The following is a 17,105-nucleotide window of genomic DNA, read 5'->3' on the forward strand; positions in this document are numbered from 1 at the left end:
TTTTTTTTTATTTTACATGAAAAAGATTATATTTAAAACAACAGTCTTGTTTTTATATCAAAACACAGGGTGGTAGACAGTGAAGTTTATTATTCTAAAACATATAATAGGAAATTTCAAAAGAAAAAACAACTTTAGCTAAAGACTAGGCCAGCCAGAGTGAGAAGAATAGTCCCACTATTCTTTGCATTGTTCTGAAGTAAAAATAAAAAGTTACCTTTTCCAATCTATTATTATCTTCAGGACTTGGCCCTTGGGGAGACTTATTTGGCCTTTCTTCATCAATATCCCAATCTTCCTCTTTTCTAATTATCTGAAACAAGAAATCATTTTAAAATTAAAGTTTGTCAACTTTATTATGAAAGTGTATTTTACAAGAGAAAACTGGTGGCCAGTGCCACTGACTGGGGTATATGGAACTACACTAGATATCCCAATTTTTCCAAAATAAAAGTGTTTATATACCTTTTTAGGAGAAACAAAAGCACCAGTGGCATCAAATGTTCCAACTTCATCAGGGTCACCATCCATACTCCACTCTGGTAAATCTTCTTCATCCCAATTCTCTCCACTTCGTTGTCTACCATAACGATTAAAACCACCTCTTTGTACTTGATGTGACCTACAATAATTAGTTATACATTTATAACATAAATTCTTTTTCTGCTAAAAATTCACTGTTATTCATGATATTTTCACAGCTTTACGCAATGAAATAATTCTTTGATTTCATTTCATCAACATTCATAAACTATCATTCTCATCATTTATTTTTTGCTACAACCTTATTTACTCCTTTCATACTTAAGAAGAATTTAAAACAATACATTTGACTTCTTCCAACAATTTACAATACGTCAAGGGATTTATTATATGAATTTATAAACACTAATAACCCTAAATGACATAATTTTAAAATGATTCAAATGTTTAGCAGAAAAAAAGAAATCTTATTTGCAATAAACCGATACTATCAAGATCCAAGCTGATATATCAATATCTACTAACCGGTCATATTCAAAACCTCGTTGATGTGTACCATCTCGCCAGCTGGTTCTCGTATTGTTCCATTTGGACCCGGCCCTCCTCCAGTCTCCATTATCATCATCTTCCTCACGATCACGCCAATTTTCACTACTTAATGAACGTTGATACACTTTGTTTGGCTGTGTTGGATCTGTATATCTATTTGAATATGACCTTTGATATGCTTTAACTTCCCTGAAATAGTATGAATTATGGTAATTTTACAATCAGTTAAAATACACCAAAACAACACATATTTTTTTTTAAATCTTTACTTGTTTCGACTGTTGTCTTCATCAGAATAACGTACAAACTATTTGACGTCACAACACATCTTTATATAAAAAGCTACTTATAATGAACACAAGGGAAATAATGATGTCTGTTTATTGCTAACATAAATTCATTTGATAATCCAGGTAAACAGAGAAAAATTGTACACTTTTGTAAGCTTCAAACACAATATGTCTGTAACCTAGTAAACATGAATCAAAACCGAAACTTGATTCTAATGAAAAAATATGACCTTTCATCACATTTCTGTTGAATCTAATTTCAGAATATTACTTTAATACTGTTTTAATATTTCTTCTCCATTGTTTATCTATAAACCATGTAAACTAATTATGGCAGCATATAGCATCAGTTTCACTGTGATCTGCATCAATGTGACTATTTGCTTACTGTATCTCTAATGAAATAAACAAAACATCAACATGCAAAACAAATATCATAAGGTAACAAATTTGTTAATGTCAATCAATAATTACTTACTTTACACACTAATTACATTATCCCATTAAATGATCACAACATATATGACAGAACATTTGATTATTAACATATCATCATTGACAACATCAATACAATGTAACACCATACCCTTCATCCCAAGAACCATCTGGTCTTTGACGTGGCCGACCAAAACCACCTTCCATTTCATCGTACGATACTCCTCGCTGCATATAACCTTCACCCCGCCCCCTTCCTGCAACATAACAATATTGTATTCTCAAAGATCCAATCAAGACAGTTCTAAGGAAGAAAAAAAATTAAGCTCAAAAAACTCCATGCTGTCTATTTAAACAGACAAATGATTCATTATTATATTCTGTTACTGATAATTTAATTCAAGGAAAATAACTCTACATACTTTTGAGCACTGGTAACAACTGGAACTTTAGGATCAAATATAAATTTTATTCTAATCATTACTTGCATTAAAGCAGTTTACTTTCATTTTAAAAGCCCACAACTACAAACTTTAGCCAAAAACCATTAAGAACAAACTTTAATTTCAATCATTTTTTTTTTAAATAAACTAGAGCACCCCTAATGGCAGGGCAATATTCATTCAAAAGTAAATTTGATTGAGCAATCAAAAATAATCTTTAAATTAGGGAAGAGATCCAACATGAAAGATGTTTTATCTTAATTATGATTATGGAGCATTTTTTACCCTAGGTGCGTGATTTTATGGCAGTCTACTAGGCAATGCTTGATATGTTAGATTTATTTTTTCTATAAAAGTCTATATAAATTAAGTGACCCCTGGAGCAGGGCCAAGAGGTATGATTGTAAAGGTCAATAAGGCAATGCTACATGCTTATTTATCTAAGCTCTTGACATTGTATTTTCATGCAATGAAACTTAAACAGGCAGATGACCAGGAGCACAACATTATGCACCAGAATTCTTTTTTTAGGCATATAAAAATCTATGATATAGATTACCTCTGCCCCTGCCTCTCTCTACTCCACCACCTCTCCCTCTCATTGAAGGTGCCCCTCTACCCATCATACGTAACACAGCTTGACTGTTCACTGACTGCGCCATTATTTGCTAAAAATACAGTACAGTTGAACTTGATCTGATTGAAAATACACTGACATTTTAAAACACAAATACAGGCAAAAAAATCATCAAAGACAAAAAGTAACCTACAAATTGTTAAAACAAGGTAGTATCATTATACAACTTGTGAAACAGTTTTGTTTATGAACAATATCATGTGAAGATAAACTAACCTGTTCTTCCTCTGATAAATTTTGGAAGGCTAATGGGTCTTGAGGTTTTTCTGACACTATGGCTGTATATTGTTTCAGTTCTTCAGGTATTCCTTCACTCCGTATATACAGAGCTAACATTTCTTCCCTACCATACCTGAAATCATTGAAACACTGACAAATATACATCTTGTTTACTGACTACCATCAGAAATCTAAAATCACAACTACTTAACATCTTGTTTACTGACCAACATCATAGAACTACAATTGCAATCACTTAACATCTTGTTTACTGACCACCATTATAGAACTACAATCACAACCACTTAACATCTTGTTTACTGACCACCATCATAGAACTACAATTGCAACCACTTAACATCTTGTTTACTGACCACCATCATAGAACTACAATTGCAACAACTTAACATCTTGTTTACTGACCACCATCATAGAACTACAATCACAACCACTTAACATCTTGTTTACTGACCACCATCATAGAACTACAATTGCAACCACTTAACATCTTGTTTACTGACCACCATCATAGAACTACAATCACAACCACTTAACATCTTGTTTACTGACCACCATCATAGAACTACAATTGCAACAACTTAACATCTTGTTTACTGACCACCATCATAGAACTACAATTGCAACCACTTAACATCTTGTTTACTGACCACCATCATAGAACTACAATTGCAACCACTTAACATCTTGTTTACTGACCACCAATCACAACCACTTAACATCTTGTTTACTGACCACCATCATAGAACTACAATCACAACCACATAACATCTTGTTTACTGACCACCATTATAGAACTACAATCACAACCACTTAACATCTTGTTTACTGACCACCATTATAGAACTACAATCACAACCACTTAACATCTTGTTTACTGACCAACATCATAGAACTACAATCTCAACCACTTAACATCTTGTTTACTGACCACCATCATAGAACTACAATCACAACCACTTAACATCTTGTTTACTGACCACCATCATAGAACTACAATCACAACCACTTAACATCTTGTTTACTGACCACCATCACAGAACTACAATCACAACCACTTAACATCTTGTTTACTGACCACCATCACAGAATTACAATCACAACCACTGAACATCTTGTTTACTGATCACCATCACAGAACTACAATCGCAACCACTGAACATCTTGTTTACTGATCACCATCACAGAACTACAATCACAACCACTGAACAATTTTTTATTAACTCCTATCATAGAAATTACTGATTAAACTAGAACTATCACTAAATGTGATTAATACCCCCGCAAGACTGCTTTGGAAATGAGGAAGTTACTAGTAACAGAATACCTTGCAAAAGAATTGAATAGAGTCATGGTTGTGGGCAATAAAAGATAGTTGTGGTTCTTGTATGTTGCATTTCCTTTCAATGTGGTTGACCATTGATAAAGTTTTATTGAATTACCCTTCTTCAGCACTGCACTTCCTCTCATTGTGCTTGACCATTGTATGAAGTTGCATTGAATTCTAAACATTAGTTTTTAAGTTATGCACTGGACAAAGAAAAGGAACAAAGGGCAATAACTCCACAAATACTGAAGATGTAGTTACGGTTATTGTACACTACACTTCCTCTCATTGCCCTTGACCATTGTATGAAGTTGTAATTCCAACTACTAGTTTTCAAGTTATGCTCTGGACAAGAAAAAAGTGAAAAGTAACAAAGGGCAATAACTCTGTAATTACTTTAGATAGAGTTATGGTTCTTGTGCACTGCACTTCCCCTTATTGTGCTTGACCATTGTATGAAGTTGTTTTGAATTCCAACCAGTAGTTTTCAAGTTATGCTCCTGACAAGGAAAAGTAACAAATGGCAATAACTCTCTATTTAATCAAGATAGAGTTATGGTTCTTGTGCACTGCACTTCCTCTCAATGTGCTTGATCATTGTATGAAGTTGTATTGAATTCCAATCATTAGTCTTCAAGATATGCTCCGGACAAGGAAAATGTCACGGACTGCTGGACCGACCGACCAACCTACCGACCACCGAGTGACTCTTATATACCCTCCCCCCTCAAACTTCTTTTCGGGGGTATAATGATTAACATTAAGGAATTAGTAATAAAATAAATTTATTATCTGACAACACATTCCTATTAAACATATCCAGTAAAGGTACAGTAACAAATACTTGTCTTGTAATTTTGGAGTATTTGACACGAGTGTGTTTGACAATTTTCTACCAGTAGAAAAATTCTAAGGACTAAATTTTTTGTGTGTCTAAAGAAACTGGTGCGAACTGGGTGATTTAAATTTCCATACAATTATCTTTATTTGTATTGAGTTTAAGCTATTTTTTTTCTAAGTTTTACTTTTATTATTACAAGCTTCAGGGAATTGGTATCAATATCTGGAATGAAAGTATGACCAAGTCATTTCTACCTTGACCTGAAAAAACAAGCTAACTTAAGTTTGAAAGCAATTGGTTTATAAATAAAACACTTCTGTGGTAAAATGTGGAAAGAACTATGTATATATAGCAAACAGTATCAATATACATGTACAAAAGGGCCATAATTTTGATAAAGTCATGTTATTTTTAAACTTAACAAAACAATTTTGAGAATCTTGTGGCATTTATTCTGTGTCTGTGAGTTAAGTTAACAGATCAATGTTAGAGTAAGAGGATTAACTTACAAACTAACTGTGATACCTACTGCTAGAACTATGATCAGAGGATCAACTTTATCCTCAACATTAATATCTTTCCTTATGCCAATAAAACTCATATACAAATATACCAAAACAATTCAAAAATCAGCTTATCAATTTCTGAGAACTTATAGGAGAAAAAGTCCCTGTATTTAAAACTAACAAATGCTGATAAAGATATAGTCTGCAAGTTTACAAACCCTCACAATAAGATAAATACACACATCTTATTCTAGATATTAATATTTCAAGATCAATATTTAGATATCTTAATACTGTTAATGCCTTTTGAAGCTAAATATAAAGAAAAAAGTGACATAGTTTTTTTTTGCTAAGTAATCATTCAGTTTTGACTTTAAGAGTCAGGTTTCCCAACTTTGTATGCCAAAGAAATTCTACAACTTAAGGTAAGCATCAGACGTTTCCAACAGGAAGTTTGAGTGAGAAATCCAATAAAATAAGCATTTTTTTAAATATTTGCTTTTACTTATATTCTATAAATTGTTAATGAAAAGTAATGTATTACCTGTAATCTGCCAGCTTGTATTTACCGAATCCTGGTGCGGGGGAAGGGGGCGGGGTACCAACACTGTTTCCCCCTGATAACTGTCTTAACCTAGAAATAATGTCAATATTTAACATAAATGATAAAACCACATAATATCAATCTACAATACCCCTTGAAATAGACAGCATTTATCATAATTATACCCTTACTTTCATTGGCCTTTTTTAAACTTGTCTTTAATATGTTTTTTATCTTCACTTGAAATTTTCTTGACATGGTGCGAGTTTACAAGTGAAATTATACATATGCAAAACATGACTTCCTGTCTGACAAATGTTATTAAGTGTAAATTTGAGTCGTGTAATGTGTTTAACATACAGGCTTTATAGGGTGAAATTTAAAGAGTGTTTTAATTTCAAAGAAAGAGATCAAACTACAAATGTTTAAATAAATCTTAATGTTTTAAAGCAATAAGTTTTTTTTGTGAACAACTGCACAAATTTCTTGAACATGTTGCTTAACAATGTAATTAATCAAGCTGCCATGTTGTCAACTGCACTGAAAAACTGATCATTTAATACTTATGTGTGTAAATATTTTATGTCTGAATCTACTGTAAGTGAACTTTAAGTAAAAAAGAATATTTTTCTTAGGACAGTCACTATTAAAAGTTAGCTAGCATATAAATCTATATTTAGTTTAGGTAATTTTAGACCTCACTTGATTTAGAACAAAAACTGTCAGAGGGCAGCGACGCTCGACTATTTGAAAAAGTTGACACAAGGGTGTTTCATTGAGTAAAATAATGCGAACCTATATGAATACATAAAATTGTCCGAAAAGGTACATTAAGGCTTGTTATTAAAATGTTTTATCAAGTAAATCACTGCTTGTTTATCATGAATGCATAAAATTGTCCCAAAAACGATACAAACCCTTCAGTAGTTATGGAGATACCAGCTTACAAGAAAAAACTTTACCATGAATTTCTAACCCTAACAAGAGCTGTCAGTAGGACAGCACGCTCGACTATTCTAAGTGCTTGATAGTAAAAGAGCCTTGATAATGTTAAATTTTTTAAGTTCACAAAAGGGCTATTTTTTTTTATAAATACATGTTATAGGCCTTAGAGAGAGTCTAATTATACAGTATTGGCTTAACTTTTCGGAAGGTAATGTCACAAGGGTGTTTTATTGAGTATAATAATACTAATTACCTATGAATACATAAATTTGACAGAAAAGGTACAAAGGCTTGTTATTGAGATGTTTTATCAAGTAAATCACTGCTTTATTATTATGAATGCATAAAATTGTCCCAAAAAAGGCACAAACCCTTCAGTAGTTATTTAGATAACAGCTTACAAGCAAAACTTTACCATGAATTTCTAAGTTGAAAAAGGGGAGAAAACTCAGCCTAAATGCAAGATAGAATTATGGATCTTTGTCAGTGACCTACAATTATGACCCTAAATGCATATGTGAAGTTTTAAATAAATCTCTTTAATACTTATTGAGATATGTAAAACTTGCATGTAAACATTAACCAAGAGACTAAGTAGAAAAGGGGATATGAATCAGCCTTAATGCAAGATAGAGTTATGGAACTTGGTCAGTGACATACAATTATGACCCTCCAATTATGACCCTAAGTGCATGTGTAAAGTTTCAAGTAAATATCTTTGAAGACCTTTAACCTTTAACCAAAATTTCTAAGTTTCAAAGGGGCAAATAATTCTGCAAATATTGCAGACAGAGTTATGCAATTTTGCAAACTGATGTACATTGTTACTATAAAAAAGTATTTTAAATTTCAATTGAATATCTCAAGCAATAATTGAGATATTTGACTTTACAAAAAAACTTTAACCAAAATTTCTAAGTTCCAAAGGGGCATAATTCTTTCAATATTGTAGGCAGAGTTATCCAACTTGTCAATCTGATGTACCTTGTTACTATAAATAAGTATTGTAAGTTTCAATTGAATATCTCAAGCAATAATTGAGATATCTGACTTTACAAAAAACTTTAACCAAAATTTCTAAGTTAAAAAGGGGCATAATTCTGTCATTATTGTAGGCAGAGTTATCCAACTTGTCAATCTGATGTACCTTGTTACTATAAATAAGTATTGTAAGTTTCAATTGAATATCTCAAGTAATAGTTGAGATATTTGACTTTACAAAAAACTTTAACCAACGCAGACGCCGACGCTGACACCGACGCCAGGGCAACTACAATAGCTCTCATATTCTTCGAATAGTCGAGCTAAAAAGGGGCATAATTATGCAAAAAAAAACAAATCACAGTTATGGGACTTATGCCAATCATGTAAGATAATCACAGAGAACAACTGTGTGAAGTTTCAAACAATTCCCTTCAGTAGTTATGGAGACATCAGCTTACATGCAAAAACTTAACCAACGATTTCTAAGCCGAAAAAGGGGCATAAATATGCAAAAAAAGGCAAATCAGAGTTATGGGAATTGTGCCAATCATGTTAGATAATCACAGAGAACAAGTGTGTGAAGTTTCAATCCATTCCCTTAAGCAGTTATGGAGATAATTGCTTACACACAAAAACTTAACCACAGGGACGCCGACAAATGGGTGACTGCGTATACTCGAGCTAAAAATGCTAAACCATAATTATAGTATGGAATAAGTTCAAATGCAAATTTACATGTTCTTACAGACTTTAGTCATTTATTTTACCAGTGAATATTAATCAGATGTCAAACATCATTCATGTCAGAAAAATTTGAAGCTGCAACAATAACAGTTAAACTTATTAAAATGCACTCACCATTCTGGACCAAACTTTAGAGTATCTGCCATCTTTACAACTGAAACAATAAACACATTATTATAATATTAAAGCTAACTAGGGAAAAACAGACACCGACTTGAATATCTCCTAAAACTCTGTAGAGAGTGGCAATTTTTATTGATATGTAGATTTGTATACTGTGACAGTGATTTTTTGCTTAATACAAGTGGTTAAGAATATAATGGACACATTCACAATTACAAACGGTCCTTCATAATCCTCAAAATAGGTCTGATGGACCTGTTCACAATCTGAAAGGAATTCACAACAAGAGGGCCATGATGGCCCTGAGGTCGCTCACCTGTATTTAGGCCCCCGGAGCGGGGCTAGTTTAAACCCCAGGGCTTTTATTTGAACAATTTTGGAAGACACTCATTAGAAGATGTTTCATGATGTTAAGTTTTTACTACACACATATACTGAAAAACAATGACCTCCCCCCCCCACCCCTATGGCAGGGCCAATTTTAACCCAAGGGCTTTTATTTGAACAAAAAGATGTTGCCTGCAATCTAACCTCTAGCTCATTGGGATTTTTAAAAGAAGATTTTTTAAGTTTTTTAAAAACTTAAAAAATCTTCTTTTAAAAATCCCAACATCTTTTTGTGGGTGTCTACCAAGTTAATACTATACACATATAGTTAAAAACAATGACACCTCTGGGGCGGGGCCAGTTTTAGCCCGAGGGCTGTTATTTGAACAAACTTTGTAGACACTTACTAGAAGATGTTTCATGCTTAATATCTAAACTCTAGCTATTTGGGTTTTTTCAAAGAAAATTTTAAGTTTTTGCCATACACATATAAGGAAAATCAATGACCCCCAGGACAGGGCCAATTTTGACCCCAGGGCTTTTATTTGAACAAACTTTGTAGACACTCACTAGAAGATGTTTCATGCTTAACATCTAAACTCTAGCTATCTGGGTTTTTTCAAAGAAGAATTTTTAAGTGTTTGCTATACACATATAAGGAAAATCAATGACCCCCGGGGCCGGGCCAATTTTGACCCCAGGACTTTTACTTGAACAAACTTTGTAGACACCCATTAGCACATGTTTAATGCTAAATATCTTAGCTCTAGCTCTTTGGGTTCTTTAAAAGAAGATTTTTTAAGTTTTTACTATATGCATATAGGGAAAATCAATGACCCCCTGGGGCGGGGCCAATTTTGACCCCAGGGCTTTTATTTGAACAAACTTGGTAGACACTTATTAGAAGATGTTTCATGCTAAATATCTTAGCTCTAGTTCAATGGGTTTTTTAAAAGAAGATTTTTTAAGTTTTTACTATATGCATATAGGGAAAATCAATGACCCCCTGGGGCGGGGCCAATTTTGACCCCAGGGCTTTTATTTGAACAAACTTGGTAGACACTTATTAGAAGATGTTTCATGCTAAATATCTTAGCTCTAGCTCTATGGGTTCTTTAAAAGAAGATTTTTTAAGTTTTTACTTTATGCATATAGGGAAAATCAATGACCCCCGGGGCGGGTCCAATTTTGACCCCAGGGCTTTTATTTGAACAAACTTTGTAGACATACATTAGAACATGTTTCATGCTAAATATCTTAGCTCTAGCTCTTTGGGTTCTTTAAAAGAAGATTTTTTAAGTTTTTACTTTATTCATATAGGGAAAATCAATGACCCCCTGGGGCGGGGCCAATTTTGACCCCAGGGCTTTTATTTGAACAAACTTGGTAGACACTTACTAGATGATGTTTCATGCTAAATATCTTAGCTCTAGCTCTTTGGGTTCTTTAAAAGAAGAATTTTTAAGTTTTTACTATATGTATAAAGGGAAAATCAATGACCCCCTGGGGCGGGATTAATTTTGACCCCAGGGCTTTTATTTGAACAAACTTGGTAGACACTTCCTAGAAGATGTTTCATGCCAAATATCTAAGCTCTAGCTCTTTGGGTTTTTTAAAAGAAGATATTTAAAGTTTTTTCTTTCGGTTGCCATGGCAACCAGAGTTCTGCATGGAATTAAATTCTTTAAACAATTTTTAAAGGTGACCACCAAAGGGACATTCCTGTGAAGTTTGGATGAAATTGGCTTAGTGGTTTATGAGGAGATGTCATTTGAAGCAAAAGTTTACGGCCGGACGCCGGACGAAAAGCGATCACAAAAGCTCACCCCGTCACTTTGTGACAGGTGAGCTAAAAAGTACATCAATTAAGCTTACAATTTCGTCTTTTTTTTCAGATTTTTTTTCTTATATTTATATAACAATCTCATTTTCCCATTGTGATGTTGTATTCTTTAAACTTTATGTTTATACTGCCTTTATTCAAACCAAAAGTTGAATTGCTTCCAATCTGATTTGCAGATTTTTTATTATAGGTTTATCAAGTAAATGCTCAAAATGATGTATACTTAATTTTTCTTAGAAATTGCATAGATCCTCAAGCAAGGTTCTAGCCAGTAATCAGCAAAAAAATTTTTAAGAACTTAGAATGTTGACATCTTATAGGAAATAGGAAGTCCATGTTAGTTATGATAAAAGTTTTATCAGTGTTGCAAAAAGGGATACTCTGTCTTTGAAATAACTCACTTGACCTAGGCCAGGGCATATAAATTACTTAGAGGCATGTTAAAATTATAACCATTCTCCCCCTAATCAGAGCGAGTTTTAAGTTTTATTGATTTTTTTCAATGTTGACATCTTCATTTTTCCCAATATTAAAAATTTCAAATCTCAATTTTATATTGCATTTAATCTTTATAAGTATGCTTAAAAGAAATAACAAGAGCACCGCTAGGTGGAGCATTATATGCCCGAAAGTACTTTATCTTTTAGTAAGGATGAAGCATTTGTAAGACATGGGAATTAAATACAGTATTACCTCCTTCAAAAAGCAATCCTCCTTTATAGCTGAAGAACATTAATGTATATATATACAGTTGCTGTTTTCAAAGCACCACCATCAAGATGTTACCGGTATCTTGTAAGTAAAAATGCTACAACGGATGGACGAAAAGACGTCAGGGGTATAAAGCTGTTAATCCTATAAAATTTTACAGCTGTAGGTTGATTAATACTTGAGTTATTAAGCGAAAACTGTTTCCAGTTTAAAGGTGATAGTAACCTTGATCTTTGACTTTGTGACCCCAAAATCAATAGGGGTCTTCTACCAAATATGGACAATCATCCTATGAAGTTTGAATACTGTGGGCCAAATGGAACTTAAGTTATGGTCCGAAAACCATTTTCAGTATTAAGCTATAGTGACCTTGACCTTTGACCTTGTGACCCCAAAATCAATAGGGGTCTTCTACCCAATATGGGCAATCATCCTATGAAGTTTGAATACTGTGGGCCAAATGGAACTTAAAAACCAAATTGCTAACAGACAGACAGACGGACGCCAGGGGGTATAACATAATATGCCCGAAATTCTTTCAGGCATATAAAAAGAAAAATCCCAGATACACAACTACACATGCTGACCAACAGGAAGTCTGATGTTCTTCCGGACACATTAAAAAGGATTTAAGGTTGGCAAATTCATGTGGATCATTTAAACACCTGTTTGTGAAATGTGCCAAAATCATACTCAATAGTGAATTAAATTTGTTGTCATTATTTATTTGCTTTTTCAAGACATTTTTTTTTTAATTCTACAAAAAATACTCTTGTTTCCTGTTAACCCTATCATTTAATAATATGATTTACTCATTGACAGTATATTTACTGTATATAGGGGTGCTACAATACAGCAAAAAAAGTATTGCAAATATTGCCATTTTGCCGAAGAGTATTGCAATATATTGCAATACGCATTGTCGTGTATATGTTTTGATGTAAAGATGGAGTAACATTATACATTATTATTTTATGTACAGTCTTCGAAATTAACGCCAGTCCGAGGCCCGAGGCCACTAAATTTAGCATCGGTCTGGTGATTATTGCAAGGTTGGTGGTCCGACGGACCAGTAGATTTTTTTGTCATGAAAAAATATTATAAGAAAATTTCATCAAAATAATGAAGCAGGGTTCCCTAAAAGATTGATCTTTTTGCCTTTTTTGCAAATGAAACCCATCAATTCTGTCATAATTGTTCAAAACACAGCGAGAGATTTCTAAATTGTATTGAGTAATGGAGGCCGCCATTTTTTTTTCCTGGATATTTTCCGTACCGCACCGTACAGTTACGGAAATTAAACCATTGTTTATTATGGTCATTATTTAGCTATGATTTTGTGGTTATTGAGTTAAGTAAATATTTTGTGTGAAAATGATTTGTTTAAAGCAAATTGCCTTGTTCATGTTCAATTCTAATCAATTTTGCCTAAACATTTGGTTCTTAAAGATTTTTCAAAGCTGTCAACATATGGCCCAGAATACAAGACATATTATGCTTCTTTCAAAATTATCAAGGGAAGCATGATAAAGTGTTTTCCTGTTTCCATCAATTTTTTTACCTATCTATGTATTTGGTCCGGCTAAAAATCACCAGGTCCAGTAAGATTTGATATTTTACTGGCCCGAATGTCCTGTGCTTTTTAAAGTTTTTCGTGAAGACTGTATGTATATATTCTTAGTAGAGACTTAATAAAAATGTAAGGAATAAATAGAAAGTAAAGTGTCACACAATTTAATAAACAAAACTAGTTGCATGTGACCTTTCACATCTGGGCTGCTTATGTAAATTATGCGGACGCTTATGACTTTTAAGTGTACTAGTTGTCAGATATTTTTATCTTACATTGGGGCCAATAAAATTCGCCAATTAAAGATTTTATGCGAAATTTGTACGAAATTAGAAAACAATTAATTGAAAATTATGATTTTTATAAAATACCGGTTTTCCAAAAATCGCACTGTGGTACGAATTTTTTTCCATATTGCAATATATCAGTATAACGGTAAAACATTACACCCTTATCATATATGAAATTGCTTCAGAACCAAAATTTAAAAGATATATCTACTGAATAGAGGTTTTGAAGGATGCTAATTGATGAATCATAATTGTACAGTAAAGACTTTAGAGATCATAGTATTGCAAGCAATCCATAAGTCCCCTACCGGTTAGAACCCCATCAACATTCTAAAGAGCCATTGGCCATTCACTAATGTTTCAATTTTTCTCTATTTTAAGTAAATTTGTTGGAAAAGTTCTTTAAAAGTGATCACAGAAAACAGTTTTTATGAACAGACAGACAGACTGACTGAAGGACACTCTAAAGTTAATATTTGAAACATCCCTGTTACCAGAATATAACATTTTTAAAAGCAAAATTCTTAAAGAGGAGATAACTCTTGAATTAAAGATGCAATTTCATAAAAATTTTCAGCTCTTTTTGACTAATCACAAATATTGTTATATTTGCCATGTTTTAAGCCTATTTGTTGCCAAGGCAACCAATATTTTTTCAAAATAGGAAGAACAGATAAGACATGCATAACCTCAAGACTGCCATCTACCCATATTACAAGTTTCATGAAAATATTTCTATTACTTTTTACGTTAACACTGGATCCAGTTTATGTGTAAAATTTGCCCTATTTTCAGTCTATTTGTTGACCATAGCAACCGGAATTTTCAACATAGGAAGAAAAGAAAGAGACATGCATAATCTACCCATATTTCAAGTTTCATAAAAATATTTCCAGTACTTTTTGCGTTATCACTGGATCCAGTTTATGTGTAAATAAAAATTTGCCATATTTTCAGCCTATTTGTTGCCATAGCAACCAGAATTTTTAACATAGGAAGAAAAGAAAAAGACGTGCATAATCTCCATACTGCCATCTATCCATATATCAAGTTTCATAAAAATATTTTCAGTACTTTTCAAGTTATAGCGGGATCCAGTTTTGTGGACGGACGGACTGACAGACGGACGGACAGAGGGTAAACCTAAAGTCCCCTCCGATAAACCGGTAGGGGACTAATAAATGTTAACTTTGTAGTGCAGTAGTGAAGCTAAGCTATTGTTATATCTGCCCAGACCAGTCCCGTCACAAAACATTTTTTGCAAAAATATAACACATTTCTTTATTTTACAATAAAAAAATCAGTTAAAATGATTACAACAATGTTAGAAATAGCTTAAAAATTTTACTTGATTTTGCATGAGTTTGTAGATATCTTTATTAAAAAAAAAAATTATTTTTTTTATTTCCTTCACTGAATTATAATAAGTGCCATAAGGTTGATTACTTGTTGGCATCCATGTGTGAAATTCCTTTACTAAGATAGTTCAATGTGTACATGTAAAATAGAGATATAACATAGTTGGTTTAATCAAATAAGCAATTATGATCACTATATTTTCATGGGCTACATATAATACATGTATCTAAATTGTCTGAGGGTAATCTTGGGTTGTCTTGGAGAAGCATGGATGAAAGTTGACAATTTTATAAATCCTGAAAATTTTGCTGGGTTGGGGCATGGGGGGAGGGAGGTCCAGGGCAGAGCCCTGGTGGGGGATGAGGGAGGCTTAGCCCCTGAAATCTCCTTGAAACAAGCAATTTGAGATAATCAAAGTATGCTTTTTCAGCACAAACTCAATCTATAAATGAAAAAAAATGCATTTGATTAGAAGAATAAATCCTATTCTATGACTATTATGTACCCAGGAATTTAAGGTTTCATTAGCCAAATACCCCATTATTCCCTCTCTGAATCAATTTCATTCAACCAACTTTAATTATTTGCTCCTTTGCTTTATTTCTCTAGGCCTTTCATATGATAGTCTGTGGGCAGAAACTTCATGATGAAAATATATAATTTGTTTTTTTCAAATTTGTTTCATTTATTATGGAACTACAATATCTGTTGGTTACTTGTTTTCTATAATCTGATGCCACAATCACAATCTGATCAATCAGAAGTGTTGATTCATACCACAGTGTGTGATGCACAAAAATGCTTTTCGAACATTCATCACAAAATGACTTTTTGAAACAAAACAGAAAATAATCATCACCTGTTAAAATGAACAAATGGGCAGTAGAGTTGTTTCAGGTCTCACTTGAGGGAAGAGTCAACCTATACCCCTGAAATGTCAATGCATTTACGTGATTGCTGAAAACTGGCTTAAATCTGGAACTTCCAGACTATTCATCCATTGAGTAGTCTTGGAGTAATTAGACTGACTGCTGTTTGATCCCTCTACATGAATTTGCCACTCTTTAATTTTTGTTAGTGTGACTAAAATAACACCAAAGACGTTGCCGATTTTGTGCACACCATTTATGCCAATTGCAGGGTAGCTGTGATGTTGCAGAGCTACCTACTGCCAAATATGGAAAGACTGTGTGTAAACTATTTTCCTTGCTTGTGACATGTACATGTTCGGATAAACATTAACGAGTTAATGACTTATAAAATTATAGAAACTTGGAGATGTATATAGAAAGGTTTTCCTATTTCATGTTTTATTCAAATTATAAATAAAATTTTGTGACTGGCTGTATGGGCCCGTATTGCACAGACTGGTTAAAATTTAAAGTTATCCCGGCTTCATGCAAGTTGGTTATTTTTGAAAACTTCTGTTTTGACTATCAGACTGAAACATGGAAATATCAACTACAGATTTCTTTTTTAAGATATCATATGTCATCCTGACCAGTGTCAGTGACTCAGGTTGATTTGGTATCAATTTCAAATGTCTGTAAACTAAAGTAATACACACTTAATTTAGAGTTTATAGACATTAATGTTACTTAAAATCAAGTATAAACATGAGTTTTGTAGAAAATAAGAGCTAGAGTCGAGTGGTGTTAACGAGTTTTAGAACTTGTAAGTTAGAAATCCAACATATTTTAGACATTAAATTTGACGCAAAAAAAGGTCTCAAAGGTAAAAAACATATGGCTTTCAATAAAATTGAGGTTACTTTACGGGCTAGCATACAATCATGTGGAAAACGTATACCTGAAGCGCCTGTCTTTTAATTTGGATAAAATAATACAACTTCTTGCATACGAAGCTGAAAACCAATATGGCCGTAAATTGTGTGTATCACGTGACTTGAAATGGGAA

The 17,105-nt window shown here is 33.0% G+C and overlaps 1 protein-coding gene across 1 annotated transcript in view; it reads right to left on the minus strand.

Annotated features, from left to right (window-relative positions):
- The window catches only part of LOC132736716 (GRB10-interacting GYF protein 2-like), a 38,378-nt gene extending 21,278 nt beyond the window's left edge, over positions 1–17,100 (minus strand). The window contains exons 1-9 of the mRNA XM_060723910.1: positions 16,998–17,100; positions 9,080–9,119; positions 6,293–6,382; positions 3,054–3,189; positions 2,760–2,868; positions 1,909–2,014; positions 1,009–1,221; positions 466–622; positions 218–313 (exon numbers count right to left, since the gene is read on the minus strand). Coding sequence (XP_060579893.1) covers positions 218–313; positions 466–622; positions 1,009–1,221; positions 1,909–2,014; positions 2,760–2,868; positions 3,054–3,189; positions 6,293–6,382; positions 9,080–9,111 — 939 coding nt within the window. The 5' untranslated portion in view covers positions 9,112–9,119; positions 16,998–17,100. The remainder of the gene's footprint in view (positions 1–217; positions 314–465; positions 623–1,008; positions 1,222–1,908; positions 2,015–2,759; positions 2,869–3,053; positions 3,190–6,292; positions 6,383–9,079; positions 9,120–16,997) is intronic.
- Between the last annotated feature and the right edge of the window lie 5 nt (positions 17,101–17,105).

Source organism: Ruditapes philippinarum, unplaced genomic scaffold (assembly GCF_026571515.1).
Source record: "Ruditapes philippinarum isolate M1 unplaced genomic scaffold, ASM2657151v2 ctg4531_1_1_1_1, whole genome shotgun sequence".
In the NCBI taxonomy this organism is placed as follows: Eukaryota; Metazoa; Mollusca; class Bivalvia; order Venerida; family Veneridae; genus Ruditapes; species Ruditapes philippinarum.